General features: G+C 43.4%; 1 protein-coding gene across 5 annotated transcripts in view; it reads right to left on the minus strand.

Annotated features, from left to right (window-relative positions):
• The window catches only part of ARHGAP26 (Rho GTPase activating protein 26), a 311,057-nt gene that overhangs the window by 90,428 nt on the left and 195,326 nt on the right, over positions 1-25,303 (minus strand). For all 5 annotated transcript variants that reach the window (XR_010793663.1, XR_010793662.1, XM_066613312.1 and 2 more), the window contains exons 15-17: positions 24,350-24,434; positions 17,594-17,652; positions 14,106-14,211 (exon numbers count right to left, since the gene is read on the minus strand). Coding sequence is in view for 3 of the 5 variants with exons in the window: in XM_066613312.1 (XP_066469409.1) it covers positions 14,106-14,211; positions 17,594-17,652; positions 24,350-24,434 (250 nt within the window). In the remaining 2 variants the exon portion in view is untranslated. The remainder of the gene's footprint in view (positions 1-14,105; positions 14,212-17,593; positions 17,653-24,349; positions 24,435-25,303) is intronic.

Raw genomic sequence — 25,303 nt, forward strand, 5'->3', positions numbered from 1 at the left:
AATTGGAGGTCATTCTCTTTAGTTCATACAATGACAACAACAACAACATACAATGCTTAATTTATTTTTTAGAAGTATATAAAACTTTCCTTGCTCTTTCCTTTGCCATCTGCCCTTAGTATGGATTGGACAAGAAATGCACCTGTTAACTCAGAGGTTCTCAAACTGGGGTGTCATGACGAAGCGCTGTCTTTTCCCCTTAAGGGGTAGGGAGCGGGAAATGCAACAACGCGATCCCCAGAATCGTGCCGCCACTGGAGGTGACAGGGGCTTCATTTTACTCACCCATAACGGCAGCAGCCTCCCAGGGGTGTGGGGAATCCTGCGGAAGCCTCCACAGGATTCCCCACGTTTCAGAAAATCTAAAAATATAAGATTGTGACTCACTTTCGGTTTTTGATCGTGGTACTGGAAGTGGGTTGCAATCTTTATTTTTAGATTTTCTGTGGCTTGGGGAGCCCTGTGGAAGCTTTCGTGGGGCTCCCCACACCTCTGGGAGGCTGCTGCCAATACTGGTGAGTAAAATGAAGCTCCTGTTGCCCCTGGCAGCGGCACGCTCCTGGGAATTGCGTTGCTGCATTCCCCCTGCCCCCAAAGACTTATAGTGGCTCACAAACTCCCAGAGAGTTCGGGAACCACTGTGCTAACTGATCACAACTTCTCAGAAATGTCTTATTTGTAGTTTTGCTTGCTCCCTGAGACCCTAAGTTAAATCTGTTTAAATTCCATCTGAAATCCAAAGCACTTTCACACCTACTCTTTTGATAAAGCTCATGCAGACTTTCGCAATCTGTACAACCCTTTAGAGCAGCGTTTCTCAAACTCTGAGGGAGCTTTACTCCCTCAGTGTTTGTGGCGGAGAGGCTAGGGCAGTGACGCGATACCCAGGATCACGTCGATAAAGAGGCTGAGGGGGTGTTCTGCACCCAAAACCAAGTAGGTCTGCTGGAGGCTGCAGGAAATGCGGGGAGCACTGAGCAGCCCTCCCCAAGGCATGGAATCCTCAGCAAAAGTGGGTCCAGAGCACTTCCGTTTTGCAGGCGGTGCTTTGCACCTGCTTTTACTGAAGATTCCAAGCCTCAAGGAGCGCTGTGGAGGGCTGCGCAGAGCTTGCCACACCTCCAGCAGCCCTACCTAGTTAAAAGTGCAAAGCACCACCCTCATCCCCCCCCTTAGTGAAGTGATCCTGGGGAACACGCTGCTGCCTCCCCTCTTCCTCCACCTCTTAAAGGGACAGGGGAAGTGTTACAAGAACAGGTGGGTTGTGACCCACCAGTCTGAGAACCACTGCTGTAGAATTTTCAAGAATTTTCAGATAAATTCATCTGAACATTTCTGGTTTACTACTACTAGGTCTATATTAGACCTTAGTGAAAAAGCATTATTATTATTATTATCATCATCATCATTATTATCATTATTGTAGTAGTAGTAGCAGTAGTAGTAGTAGAGTCCCAAACCTGCACATCAACTGCCCTACCAACTGGGAGGGGAAGGCCTACAACTTTCTCCATAACCACTGTAAGGGCCAAATCCTATCCCTACTTTCCAGCGCAGATGCAACTATGCTGACAAGGTGTGTGCTTGATCCTGAGATAGAGAGGCAGTCACAGAGGCCTCTTTAAGATAAGGGATGTTTGTTCCCTTACCTCAGGGCTGCACTGCGGTTGAATCAGCACTGGAAAGCTGAAGAGGACTGAGCCCTTATTCTCCTTCATAGCTACCTTCTCTGGCCTTGCCAGCATCCTTGCCTGATTAACTCTTCCAATCACTGTTTAGTAGCGACATTCAGTCCTACAGTTGATAAAATCAAGGTGACTTTACACCTCAGAGTGAATGCATTCTTTTTTCAGGCAACTTGAAAGTCCAGGTAGGAAGCCAAGGTGAATTGCCCTTGAAATATTTTTTACAGAATGGTAGCAGATATATTTTGTAAGTAAGTAGGTAAGCAGGCAGAAGTAAATAAATAAATAAAGTGGGGTATTTTGCAAACCTTTCATATCTGTTTGCCACGATGAAGAATGGAAGAAGGATAAAGGGCCTCTTGCTGGTATCAGCTTATGCAGAAGCAAATCAGCGAACCGAGCCAGTGCTTTCTGGCCCTTTAACCTTGAAAATATTGACTCTTTAAACATTTCTTTCTGACCAGTGGCATACCTTGACCTTCCCATACAAAGTCTAAGCATCCAATTTACATTGGGTGTGTGCACATGCCTACATAACATATTTTGGCTGCAAAGCCCAAAGTGTTAAGTGCAAAGACTCCAGAGTTCAGTGGAAATTTCCAGACTAACAGTTTCCTGGATACACAAATCAGACAAACAGCAACAAGGATGAAAGCCATAAGGCCTGATTAAAAAGCATCAACCCGATGGACACAGCTGATTTTTTAAAGTGGTGGACAACAGGGAGCAAGCAGTACATTGTAAGTGTCGGAGGAGAGACAGCTAAACACAGAGCCTCTTTGGTATAAATTGGAAGGGGTGTAAGCTATTCCCCAACCAATTCCAGCCACATTACATGATATCAGTTCAATTGCTTACTGTGCTTTCCAGCATTAAAGGGTGAGGGCTTCAAATGATACATCTGTGGCAACTGTCTCTTCAACAGGGGCTTCAAATTATACATCTGTGGCAACTGTCCCTTCAACAGGTGCCTCTGCTGAAGCTGAAGGCAGGACTCAACCTTTTCTGTTGGTTGTGTATACAAAGGAAACATCAGATAGGAAGCTAGTCCACTTCTGCCAGGACATGATGCCCTCTGGAAAAGCAGAGTCATGCAATGTTATCTTTTCCCAATGAGAGGGAAGGTGGAAAAAGCATGTTTGCTATCCAGACTAAGGTAAGGAAGACAAAAGATGCTCAAGGCACAGTGCCATAGAGAGTTGTATAACCTTCATTCCTGGCTACAAACAGCTAGCTATTATTTTATACAATTAGTAGGAACCATGAAGAATAAGAAGGAAATAACCTGCACAAGAGATTAATACCAATAGCTCCATTTGCTATATATTTATTTATATAGCAGCACTGATGTGCATACGTTAGACAGTGAACAACATATGCAAGGAGGAGAAAGAGGTCCCTGCCCTAAGGAGCTGACAATAGGGCCATGTAAATGTGCCTCTTTTTTGGCCTTATTCACAAGTAGCATAGCAGCTCTGCAACACCGTGATTTGAGTTGGGATTCAGGTAAAGCGGTCAGGGGTGTTAACCACTGTACCTTTTTTTGGTGGGGATGACAAAAATCCACCCCTCCAAAGCTATTTGAAAGTGTATTATGCTACCATGCGATTTTGGGATTATTATCCACTTTGAGGGGAAGGAATAGAATGTAGATGAAAGGTTAAGCACACTATGGTTCCATGAAATCATGGTGTGATTTAACACCATGGTCCTGATCCAAATTGGGGCCCCACACAGTTGCTACTTGGAAGTGAAAGGGAACCGCTAACTACACAATGACACATTTACAGCCGCAGATAGTTTGGCTAATCATCAGTGAGAAGGGAAAAGCAACAGTAAGTTAGGAAGCATGCGAGCTATCACTGCTCTATTAGTCAGCAATGCGAAATTCAAAAGGATGAGTTTTTTAAACCCCTATTAGGCCAACCTCTGTTGGTACAAGATTTGGAGATTATAGAAATATTTTCCAAAAAAAGTTTCATATAATCTTGGAAAGAGGACACTGTCGAAGCGTATATTTTGTTTAACCAACATTTGCCTGTGAAAGATTATGCACACTTTTGAATCGTGCAAAGCTTTTCTGGCAAAGCAATGTGCAAGCAACACAAAAGTTTGTGCAGACAGTAACATCTGATACACTGGTGTACACCGATTCAGCTTTTTAAAAAAATGGTTGGACTGAACGGGTAATCCAAAAGATATGATCGCCCCATTTTATATAATACAGATGGTTGTGCTATTTAGTGAAAATGAATGTGTCGGCTAGTACTTGACCTGATAAAATGTTATTATGTGAACAATCTTAATTTGACAATTTTGTGATATTGTGAGGCATGAGGGAGCATTAATACCGTATGAGACAAGCAGGCCCTGAATGGTAGAGACTCCAGCAACAGAAAAACAACGCACCTTTGACCGCTACACAGTAGGAAAAGAAAGAGGTCAGGGTTAAAGCTGAATTTGATGAGATGGCCCTTATAGTTGCTATTAATTCTCTTTAAGGTTAAGAAAATCTTGCAGTCTAAAATAATAATTTAATTATGATTAATGCAACTAAAAATTAAGCCCAAAGGAACATTCTTATGATAAGCATCTTTCTGTGCTGTAATTATTTTGGCCCAGTGTACACCCACAAGTGTTCCAGGACATCTTGGCCACAGGTAAGTCCCTGAGTATGGCCAAGAGCGCTGGTGCTTTTGCACAGGCCCAGTGCATCCTTCGGTGGCCATTTCACACAGGCATGATAGTGCTGGGCTAGCAAGAGACAGGTGTTTCACCTTCAGTACACTTTGACCCTTAGAACCGAACTTCTACTTAAGCAGGGGACTTAGTGCAATCAGGAATATATAAGTGGAGATATCCAGAAGAAATTATGTAAACACATCTTTTAAATGCCATGTGTTTATTCAAGCTGGTTTATTTTGTTATGACACATTATTTCTAATTCTTTTAAAAGTCATAATTACAATCCACTCCATGCCTTCATTCCATGCCAAAGAGACAATTGGTTTAAAAAGAGATCTAACAGAAAAAGACAAATTTTATTCATTTTAGTCAGCAGTGTCCCCACACATGTTGTTCATGAGACATTCCAGAGCTCCAACATGAAAACCCAAGACTCAACTCTTGGCATCCACCCAGCACCACAGTGACCTACTTCAGAGAGCAAAAGTGCCTCTATTCAATTTTGTAGAAAACAAAGACTTCTGGGCTTCAAGAAACAGGCAGAGTGCACACCAGTTCCAGTCTCAGCCCCACCCCTCAATGGTCATCTTGGTGGGGGGAGCCCAGACACAACAGCTGCTGCAGTAGTGGAATGGACTGTTATACAAAACACCTGCCCCCCCCTTTTGAACTGTTTTCAGGAGGGACCAGGTCATCACCAAAGGGTCTCATTGTTTTGACTCTTCAGTGAGTAATGAAGGTTGTGTCAGGGTGGTGATTTGGGTTGCTCCTTAGCAGTCTCTGCCCTGCTATAGAGCCTCAGTGACTCCTTAGTTTACTGAGGAGCAATGAAATGTCTTGGCAGATGCCTTGAAGAAAGCTTTTTTCCTCTGCCACCATCACATCTGAGGACAGCTGTATGGCTGAGTGATAGAGGGCCTGCTCCATCTCACCACTCAGGTGAGTGAGGAGGAGTGTGCAGGTGCTACAATGAATTTCTGAGACACTTTGCAGATAAAAACTGCTCACATCTTCCACAACTTGGTTTCTTCCTGCCCACTTGACCCTTGCCCAGCTTAGGTTGTAAGCCCTATGGGGACTGGCTGAGCCTGTAGGGAAGGCAGTTAATCCATTGTTAAAGGAGGGGGTGCTCCTGAGGTGTTCTAAATGACAGTGGTGAGCCCCGTCCTGAAGACGTCCCTTCTTCATCCCACTGTTTTTGATAATTTCCATCCAGTTTCAAACCACCCCTTTCTGGGCAAGGTGATTGAACAGGTGGTGGCTCCTCAGCACCAGAGTGTTGTGGATGAAACAGATTATTTGTATCCCTTTCAGTCTGGCTTCAGGTCAGGCTCTGGGATGGAGACGGCCTTAGTTGTCTTGGTGGATGACCTGTGCTGGGCATTGGAAAGGGAGAAGTGTCCTTTTGGTCCTATAGGACCTTTCCGTAGTTTTTGACACCATCATCAGGGCACAGTGAGTGTCCTGAGTTAGCTGGCCAAGCTGGAGCTTGGAGGAACTGTTTTGCAGTGGTTTCACCTCTTTCTCGGCTAAGAAGTCCCAGAGGGAGGTTGCTGAGGGGATGCCTGTTGAGCACCCTGGCCATTGGTGGGTGGGGTGCCACAATGGTCTAATCTTGTCCCCCATGCTATTTAATATCTACATGAAACCACTGAGAGGGGAGATCTGGACATTTGGAGTGGGCTGCCCTCAACATGCGAATGAGACTCAGCTCTATTTCTCCTTTCCATCGAATCCTGCAGGTGCTGTTGAAGTCTTGGACTGCAGCCTGGAGGAGGCTGGGAATTAGATATGGGACAACATACTGAAATTAAATCTGGACAAAACAGAGATCATCCTAGTCCAGAAATCCACAATGAAGGTGCTGGGTTATTGGCCATTCTGAATGGGGTTGCACATTCTCTGCAGGAACAGGTATGCCGCCTGGGAGTCCTCCTGGATCCACAACTGCTCCAGGTAGTGATTGCCAGGTGGTTTTTGCTCAACTTTGGCTGGTGCGCCAGCAATGGTTACACCTGAGTTGGTTGGTCCTGGTCTGCACCTTGGATATATTCTGTTTAGATGACTGTAGTGGACCCTACATGGGGCTGCCACAGAAAGGCAGTTTGTGCAAAACACGGCAGCCTGTGCGGTTACTGGGGCTTTGGTGCTTCAATTATCAGGGCACTGCTCCAGCAGCTATGCTGGCTGCTGGTTCATTTTTCGGCCCAATTCAAGCTGCTGATTTTAATCTTTAAAGCTCTTTAGGACCAAGGTGGCAAAGGGACCATAATCTTATCATCTTCCATATTCCGGCCTGTCTTCTCAGACAGTCTGAGTGGGCCTCCTATGTCTGCTGCCTCCAACAGAGATTGGGGGTGACAATGAGAGGGAGGGCCTTCTCTTTGGTGGTGTCCCAGTTATAGTACTCCCTCCCTGGGGATCTAAGAGCTGCCTCCTCTCTTGATATGTTCCAACAGAGATTGTTTCTTTCAGCTTCTCTTATTTTGTTAGAATAGCAGGCTACATGGGGCTTATGTTGTTTTATGCTGCCTTTATAGTCTTTTGTAGCTGCCTTTGTTGGCATTTTTAATCATGTACTATTTATTTGGTTTGTACTGTAACCACTGTCCTTCATGTTTACTCTTATTCTGCTGGCTTTAATTCAGTGTTTTACCACTGTCCTTATTGGTTTTACGTGTGCTGGGGTGTAGACTGTTTATTATTGCTTTTATTGTGCAGTTTTTATGTTGGCTTGTATTGTTTCAGTAGTTGAATTGTTAGCCACCTTGGGCACCCACACTGTGGGGAAAGGCAGGGCACAAATATGTTAAATACTTAAATGTGAAATGCTTGCACGAACCTATCAAGTGACTTTATAATGAAGCAAAAGTGAATGAACTGAATATTCATACATGTTAACATGTAAAGGCCATTGCATCTGCAGATGAGGCTATCCTCAGGATAGGAGAAAAGGTTAATTAGACTAGGAAAAGGGTTAATGGTGTAGCCAGTGTAAACAGAAACATACAAGGTTAAAAAAGTGATCGTCTGCAAAATTTCTGATCTTTAAACATGCTGTTTTATTACTGAATTGCTTTAAATGCAGATTAACTTTTAAAGAGAAAAGGTGTTATTTTTTTATTGAGAGATTGAAACAGGAACAGCAGGAATTTACCTAGATGAAGGCTGACAGAGGCCTGAAGAGCCTTTAATGTGAGAATTGTTCAGAGCTGCGTGGGCTCATATCTATGCCAACTTCCTATACATGGTCTCCTTGGTGAGTTACATCAACAACAGGCCTCCTTGCCCAATCGCAGCTTACATTAAATATACACATCAGACTGTACTCTCCCTTTGAAAGGAGATGGCTATAGGTAGAGGAAATCACACAGACATGCACAAAGACTAGCATCCTTCCCTTGCCTTACTAAGGGCGCAATTCTATCCTGCGCGGGAACAGGCAAGCCAAGAGGCTTCCGCTATATCCAGTGCAGGATAGGGGCCAAAAGCAGCTCAGCAAGGGTAAACTTTTCCCCTTACCTCTGGGAAAGGTGCCCTTATGGGTCTCCTCGGACAAGTCTGAGGAGAGCGGAGCGGCTTGAAGCCACTCTAATCTCCCCAGGAACAGGGGTTGGGATCTAGCATAACTGCTGGATCCAGCCCTGCCTCCTGCTCCCTCCCATCCCAGCCCAGGAATGCCTCCCTCCTACCTCCTCTCCACCCCCCCACCTCGGAGCCCTGCATCAGCCCAGTCGGCTTGTTCTAGCCTCCATAGGCCGGTGCACCTTTGCACACCGACCTAGCCGACTCCCGAGGAGGTGCAAAAGTGTCTTACGACACATTTGCAACCATCCTGGACTGGGGCAAGGGATTTGAACCAGCCCAAGTGAAGGACTGGATTGTGCCCTCAGTCTACAACTCATGCTTATTAGGGGATAGGGAGGCAAAACATTTTGTTCATCCTAAGACATATATCTGGGACTATACATTGATTTTGGTCACATGGTAAGGAAACAGCCACCATACTCTGAATTTCAAGTTATTTCAACCATGCCCCTTGAAAGAGCTGGATAAATAAACTCCACAAAGAAGCAGTCCTAGATAGTTACCAGAGCAAGGATTTTAATTTGACTGGACCTACATTTCACCAGGACTGACTAACCATCCTGTAAAGTCCTCTCAATGGCTCCTTGTTAAATATTTCCTGTTTACATTATGAAGATGCACCTGTAAGTGATGTATGAAGTACTATCTCTCCCCCTCTTTGTGCACACTGACCCCTACTAAGGTCTGGTCTACTGTAGTTAGTACAGGACTCAATATATAGAAGCCTCATATTTAAGCTTTTCTAAACATTTCCTCTAATAGATTAATTCCTTGAAAACCTCAAAGTGAGGGCAAGGAATGTCTGACAATGACATGGAAACTTCATGCACTGGGAATAAACCACTTGTAATGAAGTTTTAACATATTATGGGTGTGCCTTGGCCTCGTTGTCATGAGAATGCTACTGCAGCAATTATTCTGTCACAGTAAACACATGAAAACAGTCTTCATTAAGTTACCTTTATATCCATGTGATATATGTATGCCACCTCTTCTCCTTCCACACAATTCACCTTTTCTGCACAGCTATTCCAGTATACTTCAACCACTAGTGCTAGTACCATTGGTGATACTTAACAGTTTGGCAAATGCTACTTGACTCCTCTGCCATGATAACCATGAAACACTTCCCTACCTGTCCTAACACTGTTGAACTGGGCAGGCGACTGGGGCAGTGATGCACCAGTGAAGAAAATGTGGCTGTGCAGCTACCTGGTCCTTCCAAACAGGCATGGTATAGCGAAGAAGGGTTCAGAGTGAAGCCCCAACTGGGTGACAAGCCCACCTACTGTGCACAACTGCTGCAAAAGAGGTACTCACAAAAGGTGGTACTTGAAAAAGTGCTTCCCCTCCCCCTCCAAAGTCTTATCTTCTTAGTCCTCATTCTAAACTAATACCAAGCTTAAAGTACAAGTAACGCTAGGAGTGGTGCAACACAGGATGCTTTCCACCACCTACACTGTGTGCTGGGGAAAAAAAAAATCCCCGACTCTGCCACTCACATGGTTTCCACAAACCCAGAAGTGCAGGACTTCCAGCATTATTTTAAAGAGACTGCATAAATGACGGACCAGGAAGTGGATCGATGGAGTTCATGTCTGTGGCAGGCTCGAGGAAGGTCGTGGTAGCAGACTTGGGGGTAAAGGGCACTTTGAATGTGCTACCTCTTGCCATCTGCCACTGACACAAGGCACATCAAGTCATCTAATGGCTGGTCCAACAGTGGTAATAACACTTGCCCACATCCTTCTCACTCTGTCCCTATTCTCTCTCTCTTTCTGTTTTTCAAAGTCTAATTTAGATCATAAGGTCCTTGGTAGCAAGTCAACAAGGCATTTAGCAAATTTAAAGTAATAACCAATACTTTGGTGTATAGAACAGGGCTCTCTATACTGTGTCCTGCAGGCTGGATCTGGCGCATGGCCAAATCTATCCCCTGGGTGAGCAGAACACTCCATTCTGCTGGGCTGTCTTCCTACCATGCTGCCAATCTCCTCCAACCTGCATGCCGGCTAGCCATTCTGGGGATTTCCAGGCAGACATGGCTGGGTCGCGTGCAGTTTGGGGGAGATTGGCAGCATGGTAAGGAGGCTCCCTGGTGGAACGGAGTGTTCCGTTTGCACCAGGAAATCCTTTTCTGGAACACAGCAGTCTCCAGTTTGGAGACCACTGGGCTGTAAGATAGCAGTGCAGGTTTTGGATGAACAAGCATAATATGCCATGTAAATAGTGCTGAGGCAAAAGACATTGCATTTAATGGACAGTATCCCTCCTATGAAATGCATGCTTCCCCCTTTGCATACCCATCTGTAAAAAGTCGCAAAACACCCTTTTCACAAGGAAGTGTGTGTTGGAGAAGTGGGAAACATTTCCTGTTTGCTAAGACAACTAGGGAAACATACAGTTGTTCCGAGTCACTCATGTATAGTTGATGAGCTGGGGCAGGATAGGAAAGTTTGGACATGCCAGTTATTAAAAAGTATAGCAACGCAGGTAGAGGATGACGGTATACTGGTCAGCGACACCCATGTACTGATGCACATCCAAATTCAGATGTCATCCATCCGTACTGCATTCCTTTCAACAAGAGGCCTCTCCCTAGGCACATTCTGCTTCAACTGATCTTATACATCTGGCAACAACCAGAACTTATTCAGGACAAAACTCTGACTGCAATAGTACTAGCAAGTAATAAAACTATCAGTGCAGTATCAAGTCAGGGAGCCCTGTTGCCTTGGCAATGGGAATCTGTGTTCTTTCTCTCACCCCTCAGAAGACGCTTTATGGGAAGGTTGCATTTCTACTCAGTGACATATTTATACAGTACAGTGGTACCTCGCATAACTAATGCCCCGCGCAGCGAAAAACTCGCAGAACGAAAGCGTCTTGCGAAGTTTGGTAATTCGCACAACAAATTTTTATGACCTGTGCTTCGCAAGACGAATTTTTTTTTTGTTTTGCTTTGGTTTGTCTTAAGGGAAGGATCTTCATGTCTGTTTATGATCCCGTTCACCCTAGTAAGGGGAGGATCTTCATGTCAGTTTATGATCCCGTTCACCCTAGTAAGGGGAGGATCTTCATGTCAGTTCATGATCCCGTCCACCCTAGTAAGGGGCGGATCTTCATGTCAGTTCATGATCCCGTTCACCCTAGTAAGGGGAGGATCTTCATGTCAGTTTATGATCCCGTCCACCCTAGTAATGATCATTCACCCTCTCACTGCCCCATTTCCTTCACGTTTCCCCCCATGATCACAGCAAAAGCAAGCAATTGAGTGCAGCTGCTCTGTCCTCCCCAGCTTAGAGCACAATCCTGTGCATGTCTCCTCAGAAGTAAGTCCCATTGTGCTTGCTCCCAGGAAAGTGTGCACAGGATTACAGCCTTCAAGCTCCCCACTCAGCATCCCCCCCGCTTTTGAAATCCTCTGTACAGTATGTATGCCTTTAAAGAGCACTTAATAAACACTTTGTAAACCAAATTTGACTTTGTTCTGACTTTTCTTGCCCATAGGAACGCATTAATTAAATTTCAATGCATTCCTATGGGAAAACGCGCTTCGCAAAATGAAAAACTCGCATAACGAAAGGACTCGCGGAACGGATTAATTTCGTTATGCGAGGCACCACTGTAAAGGCAAACACAATAGGCTGGATAAGGAATAAGCTAATCTGTTTAGTATGTGATCACTGATTGAGTGAGATCATACAGTGAAGAAGCCGATAAATGAAAAAATGGATCTTCCTCCAAAAGACCCTACAGAGTAGAAGAGACAGGTTCCCCTCACATCCTTTCTTAACTCCCTTTGCCCCCAATTACTTTTAAATCATCAGTCAAAACCTCTGAATAATTTTATGCAGCTGTACATATGACATGTCCCTCAGGAGTTTGGCCCAGAAGAATGTATCATGAATAAGTACATCATAGCATATTTTCTTAACTGGGATTGCATGCGTCACTTAAAACTGCTCATCAGTGATCTTTCGTTAGAATAATACAAATCCTGAAACCACCCTACACACTTGCTCTTCTCCATACCATACTTAACAAAAACTCTATCTCTTGTTTGAAAAAGAAAGTTCGAAAGTATTTGAAGTATCATCACGGCTCTTGAATGAGGCTTGGCTGCCAGGAGTATCTGGAATTCCATATTTTTTTTTAGCTCAAGCTCCAAAACGTCTAAAGTTTTTTTTACCACTAAGATCTAAACCATCTTTTTGGTCTTAAAAGCTATGCTCTGGACTGCATGGAAGATGCACAAACACAAGTCAAAATGAAACATCTGGATTCTGTCTTTTTACATTTCAAAGTTTGTTTTCTTCCATTTATATTGCTATCTGTGAGCTGTTCCACAGTGGTATTTATAGACTAACTCATTCCAGCACTTTCCAAAGCCATTGCTATTATTCCTGCATACTCTGATACAGAGGAGAAGGTGGCAAGTCACAGCCCACTAACTCTCGTAACTGTCACATAAAGCTGAGTCATTCCAGATGTTCCCCCCACCTTTTCAGTGCTAAGCAAAGCACTGGCAGTTACAGCAAGGGGAAGTAATTTCCATGAGTCATGTAGATCTGCTTTGCCACTGTAACCCAATGTCTACCAAATAAATTCATCTGACAGTGCAGCAGGACTAAAATATGAGATGTGGACCAATGTTGTGTAACGAGAGCTGGTATACCAGCAAATACTACCTGTGGTTCTCAAACTTTTCAGCACAATTTTTAGAATGACAATCTGTCAGGACCACCAGAAGTTGTATCATTGACCCGGAAGTGATGTCATGGTTGGAAAAGATACCATCAATTTAGGCTTCAAACCTAAGTTCCAATCAGTCAAAGGTCCCATGACACAGTATGCCTGTGCTCTTATTATGCATAGTATTCAAATACTCCAGCTGGAAAGTCAAAGCAGAATGCCAGCTTGGCCCTTCTCCGACCACAAAGCCCTCCCCCCTTTCCAACATCCCACCCCATCCCACCACCTATTCAGGGCAAAACACCATGCCTGTCCCCCACTGGGAGCCTGCCCTGCCCAGTAGCTCTGTACTCTGCATTTGCAGCTCTGTATTTTAAATGGGGGCTGAGACAGGTGCTACATGGTCCAAATGAAATTGGCTCATGAACCACCTAGTGGTTCCCAACCCACAGTTTGAGAAATACTGCTATATACAGTACATGTTATCTACATTGCTACCAACACCCCCACTGCAACTGGTATGCCCATTAATTCAGCATTGAAATAAATTTTATTCATAATGGATGCATAATTTCCAAGAGCGCTGAAAATGTGTGCAAGTGTTAAACAATTAAGTAGCATCATGAAACTGCTCAAACACTTTTCATATTTCATGTGAAAAATAAGTGAGGTGAATTCTTGCTTAATTAACCAGGAATTTGGACTGTGCCCAAATTATAGTGCGTTTTATAAATTGCATCAAAAGCATGCACCTGAGAGAAAATGAGGAAAAGAGCTCCCCAATACCATTCTTTTCATTTTTTTTCCTAGCAAACTGACAGAAAAGGAGTGTCACACATTTAACACATGTACTTTGCAACTGCACTAAACTATGGCAAAACCGCCGTAACTTGAGTTTTTCGTCCCTGAATTATCTTTATTTTCTGTCACTGTTTAAACTTGTTTCTGAATCTCCTGTAATTTAGTTTCTTACAGAAAGATGTTCTAAAACAAAGAACATAACCTTGCCTCATGTGCAGTAGACACAAAATACTGCCTAGTATCACAAATGTGTAGTGTGGAGATTGTAAAAACGCAGAACTGTGTTCTGCCAGGAAAAGGTGGGGCAGAACCCATTTTAGTATTATGGAAGGTCATTTATTCACCAGAGAGTGGTACAGCAACTACTCTCCAATGAATGTGGTTGAATGAGCAGTTCAGTATCCTTCACAGGTGGACCAAGTGCTTGAGCCAATAAGAACTTCAACATCATGGAGCACATACACCCAAGGCATGATTAAAATTTGGTAAGACTGCCAATTGGCAATCCTTGCTTTAGATATAGGGCATTCTGCCCAAGGGAAGAATTTTAAATGAGGGATGAACCTCCAAGTTCAGATTCTGTCATTCCACTTTTTCATTGTGGAGGAAGTGGACAAAAATCCAACAAATTATCCAAGTGAACACACTTACTTTGCCAAATGTTTCATCAGCAAATGGAGCATTTGTTTGTTTTTCTCAGGGAGTCTGTGAATTAAGCTGTGGATTTCTGAGATTCTGGATTCTTGATTCTCCAGTTCTGCAACAAAACATGGTTTTTTTCAACAACATACAATAGAGAACACAATAGAACAGCAAAAAATATTACAGTAGTGATAAGACAGAGATACATGAATAAAGGCTCCCACCACAACCTTTTTTCCAGAGCAGGAGAGACATCGATATCAGGACAGCAAATGCCTGCCTAAACAAACCAGCCTTCAATGAGTTCCAAAATGCCAGCAGAAAAGGCATTGGGTGCACTTCACGGGCAGAGAATTTCACAGGGCACACAACCCCTCTCATGAAGATGCCAGTCTCAGAGAGTGATGGGACCTACAAGAAAGCTCCCTAAAATGTCTTATTGGAATAGCAGATTCATGCAGACATTGGTGGTCCTTAAGATATCTTGGTCTGTGCTCAGGATTTAATGGCCTGTCTCAGGTAATATCTGCCCTAATACATGTACCAGGACACACACTGGACTTGGTGTTTACCACTGGGAAGATGGGTGGTGATAGGGAACTGGAGGAGATAAAGGTCATTTCAGCCATAGACAGATCACCTCATGGTAGGGCTTAGACTAGTTTTCTGAGGACTCTGGGAGATTTTTCAATTTCTCCCCTCTAAAACCCTCTGGAATGAGGAAAATGACCAGGGCTGTGGATCAGATTGCTCCTGAGCAAGCTTTGCCCTAGCATAAAGCCAACACACCTTCGTACTGTGCTCTGAAGAGCTGCAGGCAACAAAAAAAGTTTGGCAAAGGTCTTGAGTAACAGTGGTGGAAAGCCCACAATGAGCCCAATCAAACACAGATTAGAGCAGGGGTCAGCAACCTTTTCTAGCATAGAGGCCAGACGTTCGGCTATGTCATCGTCAAACTTCCGGGTTGCTGAGCCCTGCACTGTGTAGAGTTCGGTTTGGGAGGCAACGCTTCTGCCTGATTTGCTGCATGCTGGGCAGGCAATGGCATAGCCACCTGCCCAGCCAAACAGAGTTCCTGTGCGGCTGCTACTTCCTGGTAAAAATCTCAACCATCGGGCATAGCCTGAAGACCAAGGGCCGGGTGATTTTGGTTGGTGGGCCAGATTTGACCCATGGCTTGCCAACCACCGGATTAGAGTTTGTGATAGAGACTACTCTGAGGTGGTGATGGCAGTGAAAAAGATTTTTCTCTCTGCCACCACTGAATCTACAGAGACTTGTCCAGTTGAGCTTTTCTAGGTTGTCTGGAGCTTGCTTTGTGTGGTTAACCAGGGAGAGAGGGCGACAACTCAGCTGCTTGCTGCAATCAGTTTTCTAAGCACTTTGCAGATAAAATTGCTCACATCCATCATAACTACGTATTCGACATTGATAGTGTCAGTTAATGTCCCTATGGTAACTGTTGATCTGTTATTTAGGATTGTGGACAGAGTCCTTTGAAATGTGAGGACTCTTGGCTACCTGCTAAACCTTTTCCTCAGCTTGGTTTATTTAATCTGACCAAGGGCAGAGAAGATGATCAACTCAGAAGGAGCTGTCAGCAATATGGAAGCTGGCTGCAGTTTACCACCTCCTGAATATGATGGTGAGACCTTTATTGGCATATACATCGTGACAATATACAAGTAAAATCACACAACAAATCCATAATCCATAATCACATGATACACACCCAAAAAAGGAACCTAATAGTCAGAAATGCCCCATACACTAGCTTGTTATAGAACTAAGTTTTCGCTTCCATTTCCCAAAAACTCAAAACTGTATAGACAAAAAGGGCAACATTATCAAGAGTTACTCCTTAATTTGTTGACAAAATGGCTTGCAGCACATGTGCCTCTGCCCATCCCTGGAGACGTGCCAAAACTGGCATAAGATATTCCTGGCGATGAGGCTTGTGCAAGGGGTAAAACAAGAAGATATGTTCGAGTGTCTCCATGTGATTCAGACCGCAGGGACAGAGCCTTGCTGACAGTGGTATACTGTCCCCATAAAAGGACTGAAGGAAGGGCATCTTGCCAGCACAAAGGCTCTTCTTAGCTATGGGTTATGCAGGTAAATTAGATAAGATGGCATCCTACCAAGATAAACAGGTATATGGAAGTGTAATGGAGAACAGGAGGTTTTAGCCATACTAATTAGCTCTTGGTGTTCAATATCAAGAGTTCTCTCCCTGATAGCTCTAAATGCTGCGGTTTGACCCATCATGTCCACCCTCTCAATATCAAGACCTATTGATTTCAATTTGGCAAACAGTATAGTGATCCTATATGGCAGGACCGTGTTTGATACCAATTGGTACATCAGACTATCATTAGCCACACTGAGAGACAAGATGGTGCAGTGGTTCTGGTGTTGGGCTGATATGTGGAAGATCCAGGTTCAAATGCCACTCAGCCACAAAGTTTCCTGGGTGACCTTGGGCGAGTCAGCACCTCTCAGACTCACCTCCTGAAGAAACCCACCCTGGACCCCACATGGTGTTAAAATCCAGCTTAGCTATGAAGTTCACTGGTCTAGTAGTAGTAACTTTATTGTCACTGTGCTACAGCACAACAAAATTTATGCACCTTTGAGATACAAGCATAAGTATATACTACAATTCCAACAATCACACTCTGCACACTCACCCACACATTCTATACAACATGCATCATAATATAAAAACAGTATAACAGACCATAATGCCCAGGAGCATGGTAACAACTATTACCTTATTCAATGTAATTATGGCTAATTAAGTCTAATGTACTTTACAGGGCTATTTGCAAGGACAAAATGGGATAACCTCTAGTACAACACAGTAACAACCACCAAGAATAAATTATGTCTGGGCTCTGCATGACCTAAACTTCCTCTCATTCTCATAAGTATAGGCAAATAAGCATGAATAATTAAGAAATTAGGTGCATGACAGGAATCAGTTGCTCTCTCTGTAGAACAGGCAATGAACAAGAAACAGAGTTGCTTTCAGCTGCCTCAAAAGAGTTAACATATATCTGAGATTCTACTATCTAGTCTTCAAACCTTGAGGATATCAAATGATAAAATAGTACATATTCCAATGTGCCTGTGTGATTAATAAGGCAGACGCAACTCTAAAATTGATGCAGAAGCTCTCATCAGTAAACAACTGGAATGAATCTGAACTTAGGGATCAAGGTGACATGGCATGTTTATTGACTTTAAACAATTCAAGTAATTAAAAAAAAAACACTGAATCTGTAGTTTTGGCACACAAATATTTCCATAACACCACATCATGTTTTTATGATTGCAAGGTCATAACATTCTATCTTGGAGCAAAATTCCACTTTCTAAAGCATTTGCCAAGAAAGCTTACCTGTGGTAAGTACTACTAAGAGGTTAGATGTTACATTCAGCCATTTGCACAAGACTGTCTCCTTCAAGAGGTTGTGACAAATTACAGTACTTACTGGCTGCCTTGATGAAGCTTCTTTGAAACTGATACATCATGAGTGGACCGGGGAGCATTCTGGGATGCAGAAAATAAAGTACAGACAAATCAGAGCAATCAAATAAATGACAGAAAGGCTAATATGCAGTTGGGAGCATGCCATTGCCATGAATCCTTTCTGACTCACATGGGACTCAGCTAAATAACTGCCAGCTCAGCCAGCTCTCAACAAGAAAAGTCATGACATGGCATGGGGGGGGGGGGGATGAAGAAAAAAGATTAAACTCCTTTCAAGCAAAATTTCAGAATTAAACCAGTCTGAACATTCTTATATAAGATAAGAGGGTAAGGAAGTGTTTCCATCTTCATTCATTTTAATTAAGTTTTGGTTGGTCAGAAACAAGCAAACCATGAATGGAACAGAATAATACAGAAAAAACAGAGTAGAGAGCATCAGGTCTGAACTACTAAGATGATCTAAATTTCAGATTTGTTTCCTTAACAGTGCACTTCATTTTTTCACTACAGGTTTGTCTCACATGAAGCAAACACCAGCAAGTGAACAAGTATTTGTTGTGGTTCTGTATAACAAGGGTAACAAAGCATGTTCTTCAAGCAGAGTTTCTTCCGGGTAAATTGTGATTGGTCCTCAACTTGGACACTTTCTCATTCATTTCTCCAAGACAGGGTTTGAAGACTTTTTTAAAAATTTCAAATGGCTTTTGGTTGTGGGTAGGGCAGTGGGGATCCATCAAAGTTTCATACTGTTAGCTGTCTTTATGCTTTTAGCTGTTGTTTTTACGTTATTTATGCTACTGTGATTTTATTATGCATACTTTATAGTTGTTAACTGACTTGGGTACCAGGTTTCATTACTTGAGAAAAGGAAATATATAAATCTGGAAGTAAGTAAGTAAAGGGGTAACGGTTTCCTATATGGATCACTCATGATAACAGATGCTCCAACCGTGCATTTGGTTTGGAAACATTTGCCCAGTTGTTAGTACATATGCACACTTTATTATTATTATTTATTATTATTAACAGTATTTATATACCGCTTTTCAATTAAAGTTCACAAAGCGGTTTACAGAGAAAAATCAAATAACTTATGGCTCCCTGTCCCAATAGGGTTCACAATCTTAAAAAAAAAAACTTTATCCTACTTCCTTCACCTATGAATATAATTTCTGTTGAGGTCACAGAAGAAAGGTGGGGACACAGATGAACAAGACTGTATCTCAGTCTTCTGGGATACTGGAACATCACTCAGTTTTGCTCATCAACCAAAATTTAGATTTCTTATAGTCACTCAGAGAGCCCTTGGGCTACACTTGAAATATAGAAAATATTTTATGTATTTATTTAAAAGATTTCTATACTGCTTTCCCATGCTCAAAGTGGTTCATAACATAAAATACAATAATAAAACAAGAAAAAACATTAAAATTAAAGTAAAACAATACAGGTGCAATTAAGATGTAAAAAGAAAAACAGGATAAAAAACAGCAACAAAAGACCTGTAGGTATTAGTTTTAAAAGGGGTCCCTAAGAGCTGCTTAAAAGATACATTCTTTATAAGGTGTTCACTGTGAAGCTAAAACCTGGAAACTAATCACAACCATGTAAAGTGAGATCAACATGATAGGGTGTTTTGACTGGCAAAATTGAGATTTTATTCAAAGTCAGGCTTCAAGGTCACTGGCCAACTCTGAGCAAGTTATTGAGGGTCACTTTTTGTATTTGTACAGGACCTTCCAAATTAAAGATACTGAGTCTAATTTACTGAGTCTAATTTAGTTAGACTAATTTAGTTTCTAGTTCTTCTTTGGGATGGGATGTTCTTCTTTTTCATGGGATGTGATAGATGGTTTGGCACAATGAGAGGATGTGGGGACAAAGGAGCTAATAAGCAGCTCATCACGGGGCATTCCATGTACAAATGCTTTTATGCAAATGCCCAAAGTGTCCGAGCAAAGATGGGAGAAATGGAATGTCTGGAGACTAGGGAAAACATTGACATAATGGGCATAATGGAAACCTGGTGGAATGCGGAAAATCAGTGGGATACCGCAATCCCGGGCTATAAACTCTACAGGGAGGCAGGGAGGGGCGCGTTGGAGGTGGGGTGGCTGTTTACGTTAAGGAAGGGATAGAATCTAGCAAAGTAGAGATTGAAGGTTGGTCCGACTCCACCAATTACCAGGCCTGAGGAGTGATGTAATACTGGGGGCGTACTATCGTCCTCCAGACCAGAAACCAGAAGGGGACCTTGAAATGAGGAAACAGATCAGGGAGGTGTCAAGGAGAGACAGGGCTGTAATCATGGGGGACTTCAATTATCCTCATACTGACTGGGTCAATTTGTGTTCTGGTCACGAAAAGGAGACCAGATTCCTTGACATGCTAAATGCCTTAGAGCAGCTAGTCATGGAGCCCACCAGAGGGCTGAGGTGACTCTGGATTTAATATTGTGCAGTACTCAGGACCTGGTTAGAGATGTCAGTGTTACTAAGCCATTGGGGAACAGTGATCATTCTGCGATCCATTTCGACATGCATGTTGGGAGAAGAATACTGGGCAATCTCTCACAAAAACCCTTGACTTCTGACAGGCAAACTTCCCTCAAATGAGGAGGCTGGTTACAAGGAGGTTGAAAGGGAAGGTAAAAAGAGTCAAATCTCTCCAGAGTGCATGGAGGCTGCTTAAAACAACAGTAATAGAGGCCCAGCAGAGGTGTATACCACAAAGGAAGAAGGGCTCAACTAAGTCCAGGAGGGTGCCCGCATGGCTAACCAGCCAAGTTAGAGAGGCCGTAAAGGGCAAGGAAGCTTCCTTCTGTAAATGGAAGTCTTACCCTAATGAGGAGAATAAAAAGGAACAAACTGTGGCAAAAGAAATGTAAGAAGGTGATACAGGAGGCCAAGAGAGACTATGAGGAACGCATGGCCAGCAGCATTAAGGGGAATACTAAAAGCTTCTTCAAATACATATGCTAGAAGCAGGAAACCTGCCAGAGAAGCGGCCCTCTGGATGGTGAGGGAGGGAAAGGGGAGATATAAGGAGACTTAGAGATGGCGGAGAAATTAAATGATTTCTTTGCATCTGTCTTCTCGGCAGAAGACCTCGGGCAGATACCGCTGCCCGAACGGCCCCTCCTGACCAAGGAATTATGTCAGATAGAGGTTAAAAGAGAAGATGTTTCAGAATTCATTGATAAATTAAAGATCAATAAGTCGCTGGGCCCTGATGGCATCCACCCAAGAGTTATTAAGGAATTGAAGAATGAAGTTGCTGATCTCTTGACTAAAATATGCAACTTGTCCCTCAAAATGGCCACGGTGCCAGAGGACCGGAGGATAGCAAATGTCACACCAATCTTTAAAAAGGGAAGGAGGGGGGACCCGGGAAACTATAGGCCGGTTAGCCTAACATCTATACTGGGTAAGATGGTGGAATGCCTCATCAAAGACAGAATCTCAAAACACATAGACGAACAAGCCTTGCTGAGGAAGAATCAGCATGGCTTCTGTAAGGGTAAGTCTTGCCTCACAAACTTTTTAGAATTCTTTGAAAAGGTCATGTGGATGCGGGAAAACCCGTGGACATTATATACCTGGACTTTTAGGAGGCGTTCGACACAGTCCCTCACCAAAGGCTACTGAAAAAAGCTCCACAGTCAGGGAATTAGAGGGCAGGTCCTCTCCTGCATTGAGACCTGGCTGAAGACCAGGAAACAAAGAGTGGGTGTCAATGGGCAATTTTCACAATGGAAAGAAGTGAAAAGCAGTGTGCCCCAAGGATCTGTCCTGGGACCGGTGCTTTTCAACCTCTTCATAAATGACCTGGAGACAGGGTTGAGCAGTTAGGTAGCTAAGTTTGCAGACGACACCAAACTTTTCCGAGTGGTGAAGACCAGAAGAGATTGTGAGGAGCTCCAGAAGGATCTCTCCAAACTGGCAGAATGGGCAGCAAAATGGCAGATACGTTTCAATGTCAGTAAGTGTAAAGTCATGCACATTGGGGCAAAAAATCAAAACTTCACATATAGGCTGATGGGTTCTGAGCTGTCTGTGACAGATCAGGAGAGAGATCTTGGGGTGGTGGTGGACAAGTCAATGAAAGTGTCGACCCAATGTGCGGCGGCAGTAAAGAAGGCCAATTCTATGCTTGGGATCATTAGAAAAGGTATTGAGAACAAAACAGCTAATATTATAATGCCGTTGTACAAATCAATGGTAAGGCCATACCTGGAGTATTGCGTCCAGTTCTGGTTGCCGCATCTCAAAAAAGACATAGTGGAAATGGAAAAGGTGCAAAAGAGAGTGACTAAGATGATTACGGGGCTGGGGCACCTTCCTTATGAGGAAAGGCTACAGCGTTTGGGCCTCTTCAGCCTAGAAAAGAGGCGCCTGAGGGGGGACATGATTGAGACATACAAAATTATGCACGGGAAGGATAAAGTGGATAGAGAGATGCTCTTTACACTCTCACATAACACCAGAAACAGGAGACATCCACTAAAATTGAATGTTGGGAGAGTTAGGACAGACAAAAGAAAATATTTCTTTACTCAGCGTGTGGTCGGTCTGTGGAACTCCTTGCCGCAGGATGTGGTGACGGCATCTGGCCTGGATGCCTTTAAAAGGGGACTGGACAAGTTTCTGGAGGAAAAATCCATTACGGGTTACAAGCCTTGATGCGTATGTGCAACCTCCTGATTTTAGAAATGGGCTATGTCAGAATGTCAGGTGCAAGGGAGGGCACCAGGACGAGGTCTCTTGTTATCTGGTGTGCTCCCTGGGGCATTTGGTGGGCCGCTGTGAGATACAGGAAGCTGGACTAGATGGGCCTATGGCCTGATCCAGTGGGGCTGTTCTTATGTTCTTTCAAAGGCAGTTACAACAAACTGAAGTATGATAAAGGTTGGCAAAAGTTCTCGATCTGTTTCAGCATACACACATCCCATTCTCAGATGAGCTCAGAAAAAACTAAAGAAGCCCCTCTCCCAACCTTGAGGAAATAGCTTGGTTTATTTGAGTCCATCCAATGAAAGTGGACCCTACTGCACACCTGATGAGTCTGATTCCAATTCTGACTAATCTCCCCCTCCATCCACCCATCAAGCTCATCTGCAGTTAGCAATACACGTTTTTTGCTACCAACAAATGGGTCCATTGAATTAGGATGTACTGCTGCAAACATCTTGGTAGTTCATACCAATTCAAGTAAGGCTGCCAAAATGTACAGGGAGTGAGAAAACACACACACACACACACACACACACACACACACACACGGATGCTAGTGCTAAGAATGGGTATATTTTGCTATGTTTGAGGTTTATGACCTGCTGCCAAATAAATCCTCACATTATCTTTATTACTACATGATTAATAGTTCTAAATTTCATTGTTTTGAGAAAGTGCCAAAGGAAATAGTGTGTTTCTAGTGTAACGTCATCCTCCACAGCTCCCTGAGTTTCCCGGACTGATGGACGTGAGCCATGCCTGCTTGACTGCAAGCGAACCCAAGCTTTAGAACAACACTGTTCATATACTTCAAAAACGCGGCCACATGAAAGCAATATGCTGCAATGTCACGCGAGGGCCTAGTCTGCTGGGAAATACTGAAATGAAGAGGGGAAGGTTGCTTCCTTACAGTAAAACATCAAAAACAAAACAAAACATGATACAGAAGCGTGGGCTGGAATGCAAAGTGCCTTTGGCAGTTGAGTACAGTTTAAATAATGACAGCGTCTGTTGTAACTTATTGAATATATACTGCTGTGAGGTTTGGGGAAATTGGACCTGGACTGCAGTATTCCAAATAATTAAGTGTAGAAATACATACAATATAGTATGTTGGGACTATGTAGTGAAAGGTAGAATAGAAATGAAAAAAACAAATCACATGTACCTGCCTGTTAATGCCCTTGAGTGAGGAAGGGGCATTTATAGAGCAGAAATGAATTATACTGAGCTAAACCATTGATCCAGCTCATCTAGTACTGTCTACGGCACACTGACTGGCTCTCCAGAGTTTCAGATAAGGGTCTGCCTCAGTACTGCTGGCAGTGCAAGGGACTAAGCCTGGAACACACCCCATATGCTTTAACACAAAGCTATGGCCTCTCTCTGCTGGAGAGTTTGTTCATCTCCTCTGGAGATTTTTATTCTGCAGTTTGACCTCCGAGATGCCCAAGGCAGTTATCAATTCAAATCTACACGAACAATGATAAAAATGTAGCTTTTTCTTTATTTCTTTCTCCAGTTCCTCCTTTCAGGGCAGTTGGTATTTCTTTGGCCACTGGAGGAGGATGCTTAAAGCCTTCACATGCTCACCAATTCTTCCCCGCAAATGCATACATTTTCCCCTTGCAGCCGGACATCTTTAAGTATAGTTATGAGAAAACAGAAAAAACAACAACAAACATTTAGGGGCATTTGCTGGTGAGAATCGTTGGAAGTGTGTTAAGTATCCTCATCCCACTAACAGTGTTATAAGAGAAATGCAGGAATGGGAATGTCCCATTTACCTTGTAGTATATATTTCTGTCCAAGGTCATGGCAGAATCATGGGAGTCATCCAGGAAGGTTGACTCTGAGTAGGCTGCCTCTGGCTAGCACATGTGAAAAGCCCAATGAAAAGCCCAGTGAAAACACAGGGAGAGCCCAATGAAAGAAGGTATGCATGAAAGGTTGGGTAGATCAGAGCACAAGATCTACATGTGCTCTGAAGGTATGCATGAAAGGTTGGGTAGATCTACACTCACCTTAAGTATATTTTTAGTGCACTGGTGATTGTTTTAATCTCCCACTCTGAGCAGATCTCATCTTCTGTTTCAGCTGTTTTGGGATCTATGAAGGGAGAAATAGATGAAGCCACATTTCTAAGACAGATAAAATAACCCAATTTTCTGGTTATAACATGCTATCCCTAACATCTCAATTGGTTAGTGCCACACTTGGAAATACAGCTATCAACCGAAAAGGGCTGCATTTGGTTGACCCACAGTAGCTCTTTGCAAGAGGTTTGGATTCTGTCACCACCTCTTATCACCATCTACCTGGACAAGAGAGAGCATAGAGAGCTGGTATAGCAGAGCTAAAAAACTAGTGAGGGCACTGTGAATCTGACTTCTCCAATTCAAATACTGCCTCTGCCATGAATTGGCAGGGTGGCTATAGGCAAGACATTCACACAACACCAGAACCTCTCACACAACACCAGAACTAGGGGACATCCGCTAAAATTGAGTGTTGGGAGAGTTAGGACAGACAAAAGAAAATATTTCTTTACTCAGCATGTAGTTAGTCTGTGGAACTCCTTCCCACAGGATGTGGTGATGGCAACTGACCTAGATGCCTTTAAAAAGGGGATTGGACAAATTTCTGGAGGAAAATTCCATAATAGGTTACAAGCCATGATGTGTAATGTGCAACTTTCTGATTTTAGAAGTGGTCTACCTCAGAATGCCAGATGCAAGGGAAGGCACCAAGAAGCAGGTCTCCTGTTGTCTTGTGTGCTCCATGAGGCATTTGGTTGGCCACTGTGAGACACTGGAAGCTGGACTAGATGAGCCTATGGCCTGATCCAGTGGGGCTCTTCTTATTCCTTCTCATCCTCAGCTCCCAGGTTGAAATATGGGGATAATAATACTTAACACATTTGATTCCTGTTGTGTATATGCAACATTGGGTAGAAATGGCTTAAGGTCCTCTAGTAA

This window comes from Tiliqua scincoides, chromosome 2 (assembly GCF_035046505.1).
Source record: "Tiliqua scincoides isolate rTilSci1 chromosome 2, rTilSci1.hap2, whole genome shotgun sequence".
NCBI classification, from domain to species: Eukaryota; Metazoa; Chordata; class Lepidosauria; order Squamata; family Scincidae; genus Tiliqua; species Tiliqua scincoides.